We start from the raw sequence: 19,916 nt of genomic DNA on the forward strand, positions 1-19,916 counted from the left end.
TTAGGTGTGCAGCGAAAATATGTTTTTGAGCACATTTTTCTGTCTGATCCATTTGCCTATTATTACTTGTAGTTATACACAAGGCACATATTAACTTAGAAGCTTAAACAACAGCAAATCCTAGCAAATAGGAGATCATATTAGTAAGTTAGTTTTTGGGGTTGTTAGTCAAATACAAAGCAAAAGTTGAATTCATGAAAGGCTGATACTGCATATCGAGTTCAATTGTGTAAGACTTATAATAGAGAGACTTGCCAGGCGGGAAACGAATTCGTGTTAAAAAAACAATTGCCCAACATAAAATTCAAAATAAAGCCAATTTCTTAAAGAAATTATTTATTACTGATTGTAACATTTAGTCTTTACACAAGACATCATCAGTCAGGTAGTTAAAATGATCAAGAGTGCATTTATATTTACATATTAGAAGTGTAGTTATGAGTGTTAGATTACAGTGAGAACACTCATAACTTACACTTCTAATATGTAAATATAAACACACACTTGATCATTTTAACTACCAGTCTGATGATGTCTTGTGTAAAGACGAAACGTTACAATCAATAATAAATAATTTTTTAAAAAAATGGCTTTATTTCAAATTTTATATGTAAGACTAGTTTATATATTACATATTCACTAACACAGTACCAGAAATTGAATCCAACCATGTAATTTATATGAATGCTAGTTAAATACAAAAATGATGTTATTGGTTACAAGATAATCAAATTGCTTGAAAAATTTTAGATACAACAGTTGAACAATAAACACACCTATGAAAATTAAGATATACATCCTGATGATCATATGGAATGCTAAACAGGTTATGAAACTATCATTTACTTTTCAAAGTTACTCCTCGGTTTTCTACAAAAAATGGAATGAAGTACTTAAAACATCAAACTTAAACCACAGAAAAAACTAACACAACAAAACTATTATTTACCTGCTCTTGTATATCATTCTCCCTTAAAAATTTTTCCAATTTTGCATTCAATTGTCCAAGATTTTCTTTCAATACAATGCTATTGCTTTTAAGCTCTTTGATTTTCTAAAAAAGTTTATTTAAGTCATGTTAAAGAAAAGCGGTCTAAATTAAAACATAGAAAATGACATACCTGTGGCATTTCTTCATTAAATATAGCCTTCAACTTTGAAATAGTCTTTTCTGTATGGTCATCGTCATCATTTTGATCATCATTCTGATCAGCAGCATCTTTCAAGTAAAAAATTCAAAATTAAAATTTGATGTATCATGGCATCATGCCAATGTGTTTTACAAAACATCTTCTAAATGAGCTCATTCAGTGCAAATACCAGAATTTTTTTGTAATGATATCTGGCCATTTGAATCCTCCATAATTAATTTATCTAGAGCGTTACCATTATCCTTATCATCCAACATGTCACCATCTTTACTATCTTGCTTTTCATTGTTCTCAACTTCTACTTCATCTGAGTTGCTTCGTCCCATAGTTTCATCCTCTTTATCTACATTGACATGGTCATATTCTTTCTTGCCATTGTCGTCAGAGTCATCATCATCATTATCATTTTCATTTTCATCACCAGCATCTGAGTTCTCATCATTCTCATGGCTATTTGCATCTTTATCTTTGTTACCATCATTTTGATTAAGGTCTGAGTCTTCGTTTTCATCATCATTGTTGTCCTTGGCATCCGTATCTTCATCATCTTTATTTTCATTGAAATTAGGGTCAACTTGATTATCGTCTTGCTCATCCTGATCATTTCCTTGAGCACCTTCATCAAGTTCTTCATTTACCGGAGCAGACCTATATTCACTTTCTCCTATAAAGTAGTGTGTACAACTTTCATATTGTATTGCCCCTTTTGAGCTGATAAGATTTATATAATACTTATATTAAGTGTAGTATCATGCTAATTCACATCGTTGTTGCACTGTAAGGCAACATCTTCTCTACTCTTATTCAGCATGGCTTCATACTTGTGACAACTTTCAAAAAGTTACTTACACAGTATTTAAAAAAATATATATCAACATTTAATCGCGAAAAACATTTCACAAATGTAAATGTTAAATTGACATGTCATCCACGTCAGCAAGTCAAAACGTGATCAAATTATGACCAAAAAGCATCATTGAACAATGAAAATGTTAACATACCTTCTTCATCTGAAAATGGGGCTGAATTAGAAGGACTGAAAGCTAACAGCAAGCAAAACACCATCAAAATCCTTGCCATACTTCGAAAGATATGCTACGCGATGCAATTTGTTATTGTATTCAGAGCAGGCTACTCGCCATGCATTATTAATTGCATTTTAAAATTATTCGCCCCTATCCGGTTGCGAACACGTCACTCAAAAGTCTGAAGGCATACGATTATCGTCAAATAATTTCAACTTTCACTTAGTCGTCGATAAAAATATTATGAAAATTTACCCAATTGAAGACAGAAGGCTCTAAAATCGTAAAATGTCATTACATTTTTGGTTTGAATTTTTTTTCTTTAAAATAAGTTTGCTATTGTGCTGTATGACAAACAACAGATGTATGGCTACTTTTTTGTGGAAATAGTTTATAAACTGGTGTATCAAATATCGTCACGATCACGCTACCGAATAATGAAGTACAGCTCACAGTGGGGGATCTAGGGTACGTCAAAATATATAGCTGTTTGTTCATTTTTGGATGTATTTACTTTTAAAAATTCATTAAAGGCAACTTAATTGGAGAGTTTTTTTAGAAATAACCAGCATTTTTGTGTTAAAAGTGTTTCGAATTTAGAATTGAGCACTTATTATTTATTTTGCCTAAAATACCAGATCTGTTACTGATTAGCATGACAAAAGTGAGCTTACTCATGTATTTGTTTAATCTCAATCATACCTGAATATGAACATAACAAAACTCTCAATTCTAAATTGATGCTTAATAGTTTCCAAAGTGCTAACTCTCAAACTTACACAATTTATGAGTTGTATATGAAGTTGGACAGGATCTGCAAATATTCATCACTTGTAACTGTGTTTGTATTAATGTATAACATGATTTTGTATTAAATCTTCTCAAACCCAAGCTTGCCATGGTCTTGCTGCTGATTGACTGAGAGCTATTATAAATAAGTGGACATAAACTCATAGCTAGGGGTCTTTCATTTAGTACTTATGCAAAAAGGGAAGATGCTATATACGTTTGCATGCAATAAGGAGGGGGCAAGGAAGCTGTTTCATTCAAATGACATTTCAGAACAAAATTTTTCTTCCGTGAGTAATCATAGTTATACATTGGTAAGAAAATCAATAATTTTACCTACATTGGCTAAGATAACAGTAACTATAACCATCAAATAAACATTGGTTTTAACTGACAAAGTTGACTTTTGTTCGAGATTAAAAACAGCAATTGTTATTGTGTATATCTTGTGCATATACTAAATTTAAGATCTTGCCTATACATTTCATTTTGTGGCTCTGACTGTACATTATGAACAAGTATGGTGTTCACAAACAATAATTTTTCTTATTTAACTTTGAACTTTTTGACTGTACACACTTAAGATTGTAATTTGCATTAATATGTACTTATCTAAAAGCAAAAATGTCTGTAGTGATACATCTGCATACTCTGAAACTCTCAGAAATCCAAAATGAACTCATAAAATGATGAGACAATTACAAATTATCCTATATAAAGATAATATTTTTTAATCAAATATATTTAAAATTTTCACTAAAAATATTAATAAAAAGTATTGGAAATATTTTTAAAATTAATTATTGTACTAAGACATTAAGATATTTTCATTATTCTTTCAACTTTATAATGCAATATATGACAAACATCAGATCTTTAGTCACATCAAGCATAACCAAGATTTGCAAGTGAGGGCTAAGAAAGAAAATGTGGAGTACTAACACCAGATCTTTAGTCACATCAAGCATAACCAAGATTTGCAAGTGAGGGCTGAGAAAGAAAATGTGGAGTTACAAAAGCACTAATACTAGCAAATATCTTCATGGAGAAATTAAGATTCGGCTTTAGGCATCAAAATTAATGAAGCAACAAACAGAAAGGCAAAATTATATTGTTGTATTTGAGCTGCACAACAACAAATTGAAATGAACAGACATAGCTAAGGTACATTATCAGGAAGTGAGTAGTAGAAAGTAAAATTGGGATTGAGCTAACATTTTGGGGGCAGTTTTTCAGTTATAAAAAGGGCACTTTAGGGCAATTTACTTTTGGTGAAAAAACATTGCAGTTCTTATCATTGAAACCTGGATTTAAAGAGCTACACATTTTAAGCATTTTTGTAATAACACAATTGTCCATTGAAATCTAGAAAAAGTTTAAATTGTGTGCTTTGTGCTTAATATTTTGTTTAAGGCTTAATATTATGTGCTAAATATTATGTTTATGTTTAATATTATGTGGAAAAGTTTAAATAATGGGCTTAAATTATGTTCTTTGTGCTTAATGACCCAATAGCTATCCAACCTTTCTAAATTCCCGCACTTGCTGCGATTTTATACCACGTGACTGTGATCACATCTGGGAAAGGGAAGTCTTCGAGATTCCTGACAAATTTTTACCGGCTAGTTTATTGTCAATATAGTATCTATAGCAAAAAATATTTTTGAGACCGTTGAGAAATGTAAGCGACCTTTTTTTGGCGAAAACTATTTGACTATTTGATGAAGCAAATAACTAGCCAAAAGACTTTGTCTTTGATAAACAGCAGCTGCCATTTCTAAATGTTTCGCGAAAAAATTGATTAAACAGTCTCTTGGCAGCGCTAGTACAAATATATGAGAATTTTATAGCTTGAGTCGTCCCAGCCGTTTTGAAAAACAACGGAACGACTCGGATGACTCAAGCGACTTAATGAGGACCAGGCTTTAATTAATTTGTGCGCGAAACAATTAAAAAATGGCAGTAGCTGTTTATTAAAGACAAAGTCTTTTAGTTAATTATTTGCTTCTTCAAATCGTTTTGTGCCATAAAAAGGTCGCTTGCATTTCTCAACGGTCGTTTCGGTCGTCCGGATAGAGCAAAGTTCTAACCAAGCGACCCTGGTCGTTTCAGTCGTGTGAGTCATTTGAGGTGATCCTGGTCGCCTTTGAAATGTTCTCATACAGTCGCACGGGTCGTCTGTGAAATTTTGGTACGACTGGAACGACATGGACGACTATACGAGAACCAGGCTTTAGAGACAACAATGACCTGTTGTAAATAATTCGAATGTTGTAAATAATAAAATCATTGCTATTAGGAGAAGGAAAGGTTATTGATTTGCTATAATTTGTGTAAAAGATGACACTGCGGGGTACAAAATGCTTCTTAGCAACACGCATCTGCTAAACAAGAAAAATATTTCTCATTGAAATCTTTATGTAAATGTGTCCCATCTATATTCTTGCCTATTTTTAAACCTAAATGTGATAAAAATGATTAATGGAGCAATTATCTAATATAATTTTTTAAGCGAGTAATGCCAAATATTTATACGTATGACAAAAATGTAGGTAAGCACTTTGACAGTTAAAGGTGTCAACAGTAAATATGAAATAAGAAATATTTGTGAGTAACTTTTAATGTAGCGATAATATGGATGGGAACATTTACATAAAGATTTCAATGAGAAATATTTTTCTTGTTTAGCATAGATGCGTGTTGCTAAGAAGCATTTTGTACCCCGCAGTGTCATCTTTTACACAAATTATAGCAAATCAATAACCTTTCCTTCTCCTAATAGCAATGATTTTATTATTTACAACATTCGAATGTGATTTAAATAAGAACGAAGTTCATTTGCGTTTTACGCAATTCACATACGTGCAGAAGTTTCAAAAGCATTTGTGTAAGAACATCACTATGGCAATTGAGCACTTTCGACAAAAATACTCATTATGCATTATTAACCATTTTAGGAGTACAATATCATAATAACAAATGTCATCGAAACAAGTTGTACACTAAAGCCTAGTTTTCACTAGCGACATAAGCATAACGACAAAGACAAAAGAAAATACAAAAGAAGGCAATGAAGCGACAGACGCAAGCATCAGCATAAGCTTGAGGATAAACGCAGCAGCTAGACATAAGCCTAAGATAAAAATAAACGAATTGAAAGGAAAATCCCATTTATTTCTTTCGACCTCTAGAGAATATGCTTTACATTGTTTTATCGCTTGTGTTTGTGTTTCAAGCGAAAAGTAAGCCTTACAAACAACATTGTTTCACCATTGATCAGAATATTTCCGCTATTTAATTTATGAAAGATATATTTTGGCTTTTGCCCAATAATAACAGTTTATAAGCATGATGGAACATCAACCCTATGTTGACCCTTGTAGCTCTAATATTTTATAATTTTTACGGTGTGTCATGCACGGACATAGAAATATATTAAATGTTTGAAATATTTAAATAATAGTTGTTTATATCAGCATTTATTTGAATTTCCTAATTGTCAACCAAACATGCGAAAATCAAGCGTGAGTTAAGAAAAGCGAACAAAACACGCGCCAAAGAGTTTTCCTCGGGTAAAATTCCCAAGGTGTGATCAAGCCATCTATATACACTTGAAATCATGTGTAGAAAATTGCTTTATACAATAACAACACAAAGGCAGTGTCGTAACTAAGGCCCGGTTCAAACGTCGCATTTTACATGCGCCGAATCAAATCTGAGTTTTAGTCGACTAAAATAGTTTTATGCGTAGTTTGATTCAGACGTCGAATTTAATAGTCGCATTTATTATAGTTATGCTTCCACTTTTTCATAGTTTATTCATTTTCTTGTACTAATTTCCTAAAATGGCGAACAGAAAAATGTTGAGTTTATGCATTTCAAATATGATTCGTGTTAATAGGAAAAGACGAATATTGATGCATGTTACAGCAAATAAACTATTAGAAACGAGACGGCAGCTTCTGCAAATTTCCCATGTTTTTCTACCGTTAATTGGTAAAAAAAAAGCCTTCATACGTAGCCCTCCTTATCGATCATGTCGAAGACAAGATAGAAATTCCGGCTGGTGGAAGAAAGTTTGGAGTATTTATTCTGATTCAAAAAAACATTTCGTGTATCTCGAGGAAACTTTCCTTGTACATATAAATTTTTTGCACTTTAAACAAGTGTATTTTGTTAAACTTGTGCACGAAATACAAGGGCCATTACCATCACTCGCCGCCGCCATGTTTTACAACTTTGCGCATGGCATTTAGCATGGAAATAATTGATTTTTGCTTAGAAATATCTTAAAATAAATTATGCATTAAATTCGGCTCATGTAAAATGCGACGTTTGAATCAACATCGAATTTCCGTCGAATATTCGACTAACTCAGTCGAATATGCGACTAAAGTCGCATTAAATTAAAATCCGTCGAATTTAATTGATTCAAACGTCGCATTTTACATGCACATAATTCTCGCATTTGATTCGGCGCATGTAAAATGCGACGTTTGAACCGGGCCTAATATTAACTCATGTTTGGATGGCCTCATCCATTCATGAACGTTGACCAATCAGAGATGGCGTTTATCATATGTTATTTTATAATCCATATCCTGTCCAAAGTAAAAGTATTCACACGCATGCATGCATGTAAACAGATGGGACTCGTCACTTATTTCAAGACGACATCAATATGAAGTATAATTCGAACAATATACTAAATGTTTTACTGCTGGCTTTTATTGCTCTGAATTCGGCGTACGCCATCTCTTGTAATGGCCTGGCAAGATACACTTTGACATTTCAAGGAGAATGGACAAGCGCAAGGCATCCTAACTTTCCTCCAGGTCCTCATTTCTCTGCTGTCGTTGGCTGTAGCCATAAGCCATCATATGTTATGTGGAAAGCTAGGATTAAAGCCACAAGAGGAGTTAAGGATGTTGCTGAACTTGGTATGTTTTAAATTAGTAAGAGTTCATAAGTATCTATTTGAAATTGTTTTGTAATGTAGACATCAAGTCTATTATGTCAAATTGTCAACTTTTGGAAAAATTATTAATGAATTCCAAAGGTTGTTTGTGTTTGAAAAGTTGCTACGACTAAATTGTGGCTATTATCGGCTAAATCGTTAGTTAGTATAATTTTCAAACTTTGTTCAATAGCATGGCAAGTAAAACTGAAGTAAAATTTCTGTCAAGTAAAAATAAAAATAAATGACGATAATGAAATACAACTATTTGAAATATTCATATATGAACTCAAGATTTCATAACAAGTTGTGAAATGTGCATTCACTTCCACTTTTACCAGACACGCGTTTCACAATTATTGCTATTCATATCAAACGCAATTCTACGTGGTTATAAGTTATTATTACAATATAAAATACACAAGAAAGTTTATCTATAACACCAAAGTTTTCATGACGACACCGTTGTGTTTTGTCGTTTAAACGGAAGAAAACTTGGCACCTTTAGCAAAGTGTACTGCGCCTAATTCGTACATAAAAAAAACTTAAAAACATAAAAACACGTTAGCAAAGCGATAATAAAAGAACACAAAACACACAAGAAAAAGAGTTGAAACAGCCCAAAACTAAAGGATTTGTGTCGTTAAATGCAGCTGAATAAAAAACTGAATGAATTCAATTCTTGGTGATGAACTTTTACAGCTGCAGTAAGAAAACTGCAAACCTCAAAGGAAACCTGAAAACGTTTACGAAGCAATGCTCGTACACTAAAATATTTGCATAGCGGGAGTAAAAGGCCTGGCTGGCTACGTTATTGGATGTATTGGGAACCAATATTTATATCTACATGTTATAACTTGCAGAAGACAATCGATTTCGAAAAAAATTAAACACGGGAAAACATGAATATATGAATATTGTCACCCCCACCCCTCCCGGGCCAATTATCGAGCTGGCTACACCACTGATATTTGTGTCTACCTATTTCTCACAAAATGAATGCGAATGTGACTTTCGTGATTTGAAAGTTTTGAAACCATTGCTGGTCATTTAACGATACAACCGCTAAGTCAAACCAAATTGCAGTTCGTTGATAATCTTACATGACTTGACCCTGGCAACATGAATAAACATTAGCTTTCACAAGTACCGCTACCTTGTGGGCACGGTGCCAGGCTACAAGCCTTAAAATTTATTCCCCAAGATTAATTGCGTGTCAACGAGCAATTTCTAAATTCGCCAGCGGGCACGGGTGCCCAGTTTAAGAGGTGGCGCATCCAAAATTACGATGACCCAGAAGGCTGACAGTGCTATTATATTTTCTTACACTCCAGTAACTCGTTTTTACAGTCCTGTAACGCTTTTTAGCTGTCCAGTAAAGTTTTTTGACACAGTCCTGTAAAATTTCAACCCAGTCCAGTAAAGTTTTTTAATAAAGTCCGGTAAAAATTTTTCAAACAGTCCAGTAAAATTTTTTTCAATCTTTTTTATATGGTCTGGCTCCCTTTTTTAAATATAAATAGGCATTGAAAGACGTTGATGAATTCGAATGTACATTTCAAAATTAACAATAAATATACCACTGAAAAACTATACCCCCTGTATGAACATAGAGAATCGTTATGAAGAAAAAGATCTCATCAAATCATATTTCAACTAAGGATGCACAAATCTTGGAATAATAGAATACTTACGACTTCATGACATTACGATTAGTTTGTCAACGCTAAGCGGAGATTGGTGTCTTTGCACATTCGCAGGCGACCGCACAAAGGACAAGAGAATAGATATGTAATCACGACTGTGATCGAAGAAGAATTATCTGGAAGCGGGTGTTTTAAAAGCTATTAAAAAATTTTACTGGAATGTGTGTAAAAAAATTTTACTTGACTGGGTTGAAATTTTACAGGACTGTGTCAAAAAACTTTACTGGACTGTTAAAAAGTGTTACAGGACTGTAAAAACGCGTTACAGGAGTGTAAGAAAATATAATAGCACTGTGAGCCTTCTGGAAAGAAATTTAAGAAATGGCTTTTTCGTTAATATTTTCAATGAGAGTTTTTTACGATTCCTCGTGATTAAAAATAGAAAATACTGGAAAATGACTTAGGATAATTCATTTTGCACGAGAAGCATTTTTGCTTTTGAGCTCCGCGATACAACACTAGTTCTTGACTTATAATCAAAATCCTTATGCACTTATGCAATAGACAAATATTGGTCAAGAGTGTCTAATTTAAACTTGTTTTTATAGGAAGTACATCTGCCATATACAGGGAAATGGGCGGTCAGATATCATCAAAAAATGCTCATAAAAGAAATCAAGGTCGAGTAATATGGGGAGGAACAGCGTCAGACAGGATTACCAATATTGAAGTTACTTCAGAATATCCCCTTGTATCCTTCATAACCATGATAGCACCCTCACCTGATTGGTTCATAGGTGTTCACGATTACAGCTTATGCAATACTACCACGGGGAAATGGATGAATGAAACGTCGAAAGATTTGTTTCCATATGACGCTGGCACTGATAGTGGACAATTTTTTACAAGTTCAAACTCTATTACAAATCCACCTGGGAACATTCATCTTCTTACAAATGATATTGATGGATCTCTCAAAAGCAACCAACCCGTGAAAAGCTTTGGAAAATTTACCTTTGTGAAGACATTGGAGGATTTGAATGGCAATAAAGGATATACCCCTAGATTAACTCTTCTTCTTCAACTGAGTGCTTTTCTTTGCTTAAATATCTTGGTTTAAATCGTTTTAATACTCACTCTCTCCCTTTTTTGGCATCATAATTTTTCAAAATATATTTGTATGTACTTTTTATAGCAAGAGTCGATCAAACGACTATTAAGCGTTGAACTATCTATATTATCATTTTGTCAAACATAATCACACAAAATAATAACAAAGTACACCAAGGTCAAGATATTTGTGTTTAATGACGTACTAAAGGTAAAGAATAGTAATAAAAGTACAATTCTTGTCGTGGTGACGAATCTAAGAATTGTTTTGAAAATTGCAATTGAATTTCAGGGTTTCATTTAGCAGTCGTCGACTGCTGAGGACTAGTCTGCCGAAATGCATTGTGTCGTTTACAATGGCGTAACGGTGGGGTCTGGTAGCAAGTGACGGGGGGAGGGGACTTGGAGAAGAATTACCATATAAATTTTCCTGAAAAATCAATTTTAATACTATTAGGATACATTTCTGCAATTATATGAATGAAATGTAATTGTTATTTTTTTGGTGTGGAACCTTTAGAAGTGTGCTCCCAACAAATTAACATGCAGGGTATATTGATGCATGAAAAATGTTGCGTACGCTGTGAGTTGAAACCGAAAATAAATTGCGCATCTGCTCTGTTGACTTAGTATTCATCAAATTTCATGAAATTTCTATTCTTTGTTATAAAGGACCACTGAAATTTCATTTGTTTTTGAACATATCATTCATGCTTTCACAAGCTATTTAAATTGCAGTTTATGCTTCTTTTCCATTGTTTGTAGAGTTTTCTGTTTGTTTTTAGTTTCAAATCGTGGTTTGGTTGCTAAAGTACCTATTCTAACATAACGAACTTTGTTTACATTTGACAGTAAAATTACGCGTTTTGAACCATGGTCGATGACGTGAAATTAATGGCCGGCAAATATGTTTCTGAGCCAATCAAAGCGCGCCATTTTGCCGGAAGTTACGCTTGCCATGTAATAATAAAAGATATACATATACAGTATGTTATATCATACAATTGTACTCTTTATGTATATGTATGTTTTTTTATCTTTGTATTAAATTTTTTAATACATTTACGCCATAGTGAAAATCAGCGTTAGTTGAGTAAAATTATCTAATTGTATATCGTGCACCCACATATTTTCCTCCTTGGATTTTATAAACTTTATATCTACACATAAGGTAATATAATAAACTAACCATTGTGTCAAGAAGATTGTTTTCCTTGTCTTATAATGTCATTCTTTTAGAGCTTAATTTTGTACAAATCTTTCATAAAAATATTACCCTCTTGCGAGCAATGCAACTATTTTATCTAAGCTCTTTATATTTTGTGACGGGTGCTTTTGAAAGGCTTTCTTTATTCTCTTTTATCTGAAGAGGTGTATTCTTTGAAATTTATTAATGTTATTCTCTTTCCAAGTCTATGGCACGACTAGAATCAGATTATTATTGCATTAGATTAAAATGTTAAGACTAAGTTCCAGCGCTTTTGGTGACAATTCTTGTAACATAGAAGCCACAATTGTTATATAGCTAACAAAACAAAAGACATTATAAAATTGGGTCGATTTATAAATCAATTTTGTCTTTAAGTACAAACAATAGCGTAAAAAAGGAAATATCTCTGATTTGGTATTTGTAGTAGTTTCAAATGACATCTGTCCAATAAGGATTCGACAATGCAAAAATCTTGATGAAACTTTCAGCAAACTAAATTACAAGAGAAAGCTTCTTGTCTTCAATTGCTTCACTAATTTTAATATTTTTAAGGTATTTTCAAACTAAGCTCATTTAGTACTTGTAAGTTCTTATCTGGGTTATTTGTTGTTAGATACCTGCAATTAGTGCATACTTTTATCTGGATTTGCAAAACTTGATTCAATAATATTACACTATCCTTTTGTTCACAAGTTCCTACTAGCCGTTATATTCTATCATTGGGACGGAAGTTGTATTTTTTACTTCAAAAATGTTATTTTCAACATAGTTGAAAGAAATGAAAGAGGCTTACATTGTAACAAAGAATCGATAATGCTGCTGAAACGACAAAAATTTAAGTGCTCTGTCGGATGTGTCCTTTCTTTTAAAGCATTATTAAAATTTATAAAGCAGAACATCCACGTCATCATACATTATAAGAAAATTGTGCACAAAACAGATGCGTAGAGTAAATCTTGTGACGGTCATAGACGCTCAACTCGAGTTTCTCAACAGCTTCTTTAAACAAACGTTTTAGTCAATTTGTTGGTAGATAAGAGAAAGACAAATTACAATTAATCAAAGTAAAAACGACAAAAGTATATGCATACATACTCGTAGTTATGAGAAATTTGAAGAGTATGCCATTTGTATTACTCTTGGCCATCATCAACCTAAATTGTGCGAAAGCCATTTCTTGTAATGGTGAGGCAAGATACACTTTGACATTTCAAGGAGAATGGACAAGCGCAAGGCATCCTGACTTTCCTCCATTTCCTCATTTCTCTGCTGTCGTTGGCTGTAGCCATAAGACATCATATGTTATGTGGAAAGCTGGGATTAAAGCCACAAGAGGAGTTAAGAATGTTGCTGAACTTGGTATGTTTTCGATAAGTTTACATTAATAAATATTTGTGTCTGTAAAAATATGTCTGTAAGAGGATGCATACCCAGTATTAGTAAAAATAAATTGTCCATGACATAAAAAGATCTGGCCGGAGAAAGAAAAAGAAGAAAACGTTTGCCAAGCTTCGGTCGGTTTGGTCGTCATTTTTTCAATAACAACTTAGCTATTAGTACAATTGGAAAATGACGCATGTCGTTACTGGCACCACTGATTAGACAAGTGGCCGATAACTCTCACTCTCATCGTTAATTTTAGAGAAAATTTTCGTTCTGACGTTTGGCTTGGTATAGAGCTTAAGCTCGCGTTGCTTTTATTTCTTTAATTACAGGTGTTTTGCTATTAAGCCGGCTTATCAACTTTGCAATTTCATCATGGTATAAATGATATAACAAAAACATTAAAGTAACCCCAAAATAGCTTATAACTTTAACTCGAATGCATCTAATTTATATACTGTTAGAACGTTTCCGTAGAAATTAAAACATTAGCTTGTTTTCTATCGGGTAGCGATAGGGGAGTATCATATAATATTATCATCTAGCTAATGACTGAGAATGAGGGAACAGTGCCAAAGTAACATAAGTGACTTAAGCAGTTTTAAGCATTTTTGCGAACGGTATAAGCACTGATATGTATATTTGACTGGATAACGCATCTCTTGCGAAAATTGAAGCCGGAAGATCGATCATTTGCTTCTGGCTTCATGGGGGGTATCGGTCCCACTTTACTGTACTTTTGTATTACAAAATCACAGTTTTTGCGTTTTTATTCCTTTTACAAACTTCTGATTAAGGCGAAATATTTATGACGTGTAGAGAAAAACCGGTAGAGAGTTTCAACCCCAAAGGTCTGTTTTTTTGGCTTTGTAACGACTGAAAAATAAGATGGCAACTTCTATTGAAATTTGAAAATTGAAGGTGACAAGGACAATTTTTGCCGTGCGAGGCATTTTTAGAAGATGAATACGAAATTACAAATTTACAACAAAGTAAGAACAAAGGTATTCATATCTTCAACATATTCATTGATATTGAAGTTGTTCACATAGTAACACGTTGAACACTTTGCTTCGCTTAATGACAACAGAGGTAAGTTAATTGGCATATTTTGATGATGTACATCTCGTAGAGTTTAATGATACCGTTATTAACTTACTATTGCTCATCAAAATGTCTTTCTGATTATTTTTCTATATCGATTTGTTTTGTTTCTTCACTGATATAATAAAGACGTAATTTGAAATTATTATGATATTAGCGATGTGAATAACAAAGTGTTGTTAAATAAGTAATTTTGTAGCAATCTTCCATAAACGTCATTGCAGATGAAATTTTGGTAGCAGTATTAGGATTCTGTAATATTTCTACATTTTATAAGAAGCAGCAGCATCATATAATCTCCAGTTTGTTTCAAAACAATGCGGGTCGACCTTGTATCATCTCAATTTTCTGCCATTATAAAGGTAAGAAGGCAAACTTTTTAGGATTAAATATCTTTACCGGTTGTTCAGTCCCTTTCACAAAAATTTTGCTCGAATCAAAAGTTTGTATAACGAATAAAAACGCAAAAACTGTGATTTTGTAATACAAAAGTATAGAAAAGTGGGACCGATAACCCCCACGAAGGTCATAATCAGATGAGCTAACCTCCGGCTTCAATTATCTTACTATATTTTATACATGCATGCGTTATCCAGTGTAATATACGTATCAGTGGGTCAAAGATTCATTGTGCATTAATAATACGTGACCACGATAGTTACATGATTTGTTACATTAGTAAAAAAAATGTTCAGAAACATAGTATTTTCAAAATCTTGTTTAAAAAAACCCATTGACAGCTCATAACAAGTAATGTACCTTTTGATTTGTTGACATAGTAGGGTGAACGACGTCTTATACAAAAATACCCGCTATAAGTTTGAAAGGCGAATTATTGACGATGTTCTATTTAGAGAAAAAAGTGGTTATTAATCACAATGACAACAAGATATATTTCGTTTTGATTGGCGAGAAGATTTAAGGACTAAACTTTCAATGATTTAAGAAACACGTCAGCTGTCACGTGACATGCAATTTAAGCGATGAGATTTAGGAAATGAAGATGTTGGTTAATGATCTTTACTGGGTTGTTTAACTTTACCAAGTGAACTGTATGCACAAAGCACATTTTTTGAAATCTTGAGCATTTTTAATATTTGACGTAGATTATTTTAAAAATTTATTATTTCAACTTTTCTAATCAATGTACTTCACTCCATATGGCAAAGTATTTACCAGGCTGCCCACCTGTGTGCACTGCGCACATATTTTTAAAATAATTATCCATATGTACGTGATATTATGCCGTTTTGTAATCAAAACTACATTGCATATCAGAGACAACACCTTTGATTTTATCGTGTTACGTTCATGAAAGCACTCTTGACTTAAAACTTCACACAGGAAAACTTGTTGTAGCTGTCTGAAAGTTTTGGTTTGCTAAATGGAAAGCATAATAAATGACTGAAAATAATTAATGTCACCGATGTCTTTGTCTTAATTATGAATTTTTTATTAAAGTTCAAAGATTTATATTCTTGCGTAAGAGGCTGCCAAAGACGACGAATACATAATGCAGAAGCTCTATTCACTACATAAGCTACTCAATGATTGTTTTCTGGATTGAGCAAATTCTGCCGCAATGTGTTTCAAATAAAGACTAATATCACCAATTAACTATATTTTTAAATTCTTCTTGTTGTTTTGATTGTCAAAGCAACGATATGTCAAGATGCGAAATTTTGTTTTATTTCATACAAAACAATGAAATGCTTATTGATTGAGCAAGTGCATGAATATCACAGCAAAAGTAAATCAAAATAGTGAATGCAGTGATATCAAAAAATAACTTGTAACAACTTAATTTCTGTTTGAAAAATATTCAAAACCAACCAAATATAGTCTGTATTTTACAAAAATAAAGCTTAGCCTTGAAAATATTTGAAATCAGCATCTCGAAGTACCACTGTTGGATCGAGACTAAGTCAAATAAATTACTGCAGCACATTTAGGCGTATATTTACATTTCTAAGTACCTTAGAGGCAAATCCATTGGTAAAATTTTATTCTTTAGAAATTAAAAACAGTGTTTTTCTGAATGTAATTTTATTCTTTAGAAATTAAAAATAGTGTTTTTCTGAATGTAATTTGAATTTGAAACTGAGGAGCTATAATTTATTTGACGTACACTGGACCGCCACTGCGAAGTACAACGAATAGTGAGCTGTTACACTATATTGTGGGAAATGCTATATCTGGCATATTTTTCCTAAATATAGTGATTACTTTCTCAAGAAACATTCAAATACTTTGCAACGAGGAATATTCGCCTCTATATGAAAAAAGAAACTTTTGTAGTATCTAAAAAATCGTATAAACCAAATTCTTACTGCAATAGACAATTATTGTTGAAGAGTGTCTCATTTAAAACTTGTTTTTATAGGAAGTACATTTGCCATAAACAGGGAAATGGACGGTCAGATATCAGCAAAAAATGCTCATAAAAGATACGAAGGTCGAGTAATATTTGGAGGAAGAGCGTCAGACAGGATTACCAATATTGAAGTTACTTCGGAGTATCCTCTTGTATCCTTCATAACCACGATAGCACCCTCACCTGATTGGTTCATAGGTGTCCACGATTACAGCTTATGTAATACCATCACGGGGAAATGGAAGAATGAAATTTCAAGAGATTTGCTTCCTTATGACGCTGGCACTGATAGTGGACAATTTTTTAGAAGTCTAAACTCTCTTACAAATCCACCTGAGAATATTCATCTTCTTACAAATGATATTGATGGATCTCTTAAGAGCAATGAGCCGGTAAAAAGCTTTGGAAAGTTTACATTTGTAAAGACTTTTGAAGTAAATGCACCGTTCTCATATATTGCAATTGATAGTCCCGTCCATTCAACATTAAATAGAATGTCAGAAATCAGTGTGCCCATCGCATCAATAAGAAGTAACATATCGGAAATTAACGTGCCTATGACTTTAATATCAATGACCACAACTAATTCAAATGTCTTTATCACATCAAAATTAAGGAGAACACCTAAAGTCGATGCTTCTGTCACTTTAACGTCAACTAAGATATCTAAAATCGAATTCCCTGTCACATTCACATCGAATATAATATCAGATGTCAGTTTTTCCATAACGCCAGCTTTAACTGAGACATTTAAAGTCAATGTTCCCATTACAACAACATCAGTTAATACATCAATATCAGAAGTCAGTTCCTCCATCACGCCGGCATTAACTGAGACATTTAAAGTCAATGTTTCCATTACAACAACATCAGTTAATACATCAATATCAGAAGTCAGTTCTTCCATCACGCCGGCATTAACTGAGACATTTAAAGTCAATGTTCCCATTACAGCAACATCAGTTAATACATCAATATCAGAAGTCAGTTCCTCCATCACGCCGGCATTAACTGAGACATTTAAAGTCAATGTTCCCATTACAAAAACATCAGTTAAATTATCTGAAGTAAATGCAACGGTCGCTTCAGCATTGAAGAAGACATCTAAAGTCCAATTTTTTATCACGTCTGCAACTCCAAAGACAACCAAAGTCAATATACATGAAGTATCACCAACATCAGTTGAGCCAACAATAAGCCTGCAGGTCACGAGCAGATTTGCGCCTGCTTCAAATGGAAAAACCAGATTTTGGAAAATAAAAACGAAAAACAGGGCCTGGGGAGGGCGAAGATTTAGAAAATTTAAATACAAGGGATGGAAAGGAAGAAGAGGTAAAATGTTTTGGAGGGTAAATAAGGGATACAGAAAACAAGGACGTAGAAGTGTTTATAGTGGATGAGAAAACAAAAGGAAATAGAATAGACAAATTGGAGATGTGTTTAAATTTAAAACGAGGGTAGAGGCATAACTGAAACTTTCAAGATAATCCCCATTTGCATGTATACAATCAATATAGAAATAGTGAAAAAAATCTTAATAAATGTCTGAAAAACTGTGCAATTGTTAACAAACATTTAAGAATTCAACGCGACAAATACGTTTGTTGATTTCTAAATGTATTTACTTTTCTCAAGTTGAGGTGTAACCGTTTATAATGTGAAATTTTTTAGTGAATGGATTTCGAAATTGCTCAAATTATCAGCAATGACGGACTTGATAATGAAAAACTAAACTAGTGTACTTTTTTCTCATTTTGATACAACAAAATCATTGGGCACTTGAAGTTATTTCCATTACATCTACATTCCTCGAATTAATTTATCGACGTGGATGACTGAGCTTCTTTTCAATTTTCAACTAAGCCTATAGGCCGTTTTGGTGATGAGACTGTTCAAGATAATAATAGTTAAGGTCATTTTACAGTCAAACATCATTGTTTTGTGAAGCAACTCGTTTCTACAACGCCTTCAGACGACTAAGTGCCCAATGCAGTACGGTGCTCAGGCACGGTACTGCTCAATTAAAAACGTTCAGTTTTTAAAACAAGATGTAACTTGTTGTAAAATATGCCCAATAAGAAATCGGTTTTTAAGCCAATGAGTAACTTATTATTTTTGTCATTGTTCTTCTTATTAACATGTTTGGATGAAGATTGTCGAGGCTAATGTAGAGTCCCTGTATTGAAATAGACCGACATTTTGACAACCTTAGCTGTATTCATCTTCAGAGTCAAGTGAGGAGCAATCGTCAGGTTCTTCTTACTAATAAACCTTCTTCCTCGTTGATAGAGCTCACAGGATCAGGATAATTTTCAAATTTTGCTTCATTTTTTTCGGCCGGCTTGCTCAAAAAGAGTAAAACAAGTATCGCCAGTATCATAAAGCATGTAAACCAACAGGATAATATAAGTGCGTTCATAGTTGAGTTGTTGACGATACAGTGTTTATTATAAATAAAACACATCCATTCCACCTGTCGGATATCACTTTTCGGATCATTGAAACCATTACATTTTTCTTTAAGCACTTTAAACGCAAATGTTTTGCGCAGTAACCTCAAATTTGTATTTCCTGCTCATATATTTGATGTGCATATTGTGTGAGGTGAATGCGGTTAGTCAGTAAATGCGGTTAGTATGTAAATTCACACAAATAATATTTGTAATTTGCAAAAGACTCGGAAGCGAAATATGCTCGTTTGCTTTATGCCTTTCATCATTCAACTCACCAAAACTTGCTGTGAGCAAAATGAACCAATCGATGAAAACAGTACGGGGATACGTATCAAGAACATTGCTCATCGTACTAAGTTCAAGTGTTTCCTACCGTCTGCACGAACGAGGCGTAATTGATATTTGTGATCGCCTGCAAAACATGCATTTAAAGTTCGATCTTCGAGCTTGGAGTGACTATTGTTCATATATTCAACTATTTACGAGGATACAGACAAAATTTTTTTCACTCAGAAACATTCAACTGCAAATTTGCTTATTGAAACGCTTTCCATTTTCCTTTTTTGCAGCTGTGACTAACGGTAATAAGTATTATGGGCTCATTAACTAAAACTGATGTGGTAAATGAACTATTTTAAATCTATTCAAAATTTTATCCCTTTTTCCCGCCTTTTACGGTTTTACCTTCTCTGTACGCGTTTTACCCTCTATTCC

At 33.2% G+C, this 19,916-nt stretch overlaps 2 protein-coding genes across 5 annotated transcripts; one reads left to right on the forward strand and one right to left on the reverse strand.

Annotated features, from left to right (window-relative positions):
• Window positions 1-657: 657 nt before the first annotated feature.
• LOC124457794 (uncharacterized protein DDB_G0290685-like) lies at window positions 658-2,319 on the reverse strand. Of its 2 annotated transcripts, none has more exons than XM_047007983.1 (5): window positions 2,153-2,319; window positions 1,321-1,815; window positions 1,122-1,219; window positions 950-1,054; window positions 658-870 (listed from the first exon to the last, which is right to left on the reverse strand). In XM_047007983.1, exons 1-5 carry the CDS (start codon window positions 2,229-2,231, stop codon window positions 856-858), a joined length of 792 nt encoding a protein of 263 aa, XP_046863939.1. In that variant the 5' UTR covers window positions 2,232-2,319; the 3' UTR covers window positions 658-855. The 2 variants fall into 2 exon arrangements, with proteins under 2 accessions (XP_046863939.1, XP_046863940.1); XM_047007984.1 differs by having other exon boundaries at window positions 1,387-1,815; window positions 2,153-2,317.
• A 212-nt stretch (window positions 2,320-2,531) lies between these two features.
• On the forward strand, window positions 2,532-18,307 carry LOC124457791 (uncharacterized protein PB18E9.04c-like). 3 transcript variants are annotated; one of them, XM_047007980.1, is made up of 2 exons: window positions 2,532-2,644; window positions 16,759-18,307. In XM_047007980.1, the coding sequence occupies exon 2, from the start codon at window positions 16,785-16,787 to the stop codon at window positions 18,147-18,149; it is 1,365 nt and encodes a 454-aa protein (XP_046863936.1). In that variant the 5' UTR covers window positions 2,532-2,644; window positions 16,759-16,784; the 3' UTR covers window positions 18,150-18,307. The 3 variants fall into 3 exon arrangements, with proteins under 3 accessions (XP_046863936.1, XP_046863934.1, XP_046863935.1); XM_047007978.1 differs by lacking the exon at window positions 2,532-2,644 and adding an exon at window positions 7,202-7,905; XM_047007979.1 differs by lacking the exon at window positions 2,532-2,644 and adding an exon at window positions 12,838-13,247.
• The last annotated feature ends 1,609 nt before the right edge of the window (window positions 18,308-19,916 follow it).

Source organism: Xenia sp. Carnegie-2017, unplaced genomic scaffold, assembly GCF_021976095.1.
Source record: "Xenia sp. Carnegie-2017 unplaced genomic scaffold, XeniaSp_v1 HiC_scaffold_6, whole genome shotgun sequence".
Lineage (NCBI taxonomy): Eukaryota > Metazoa > Cnidaria > Anthozoa > Malacalcyonacea > Xeniidae > Xenia > Xenia sp. Carnegie-2017.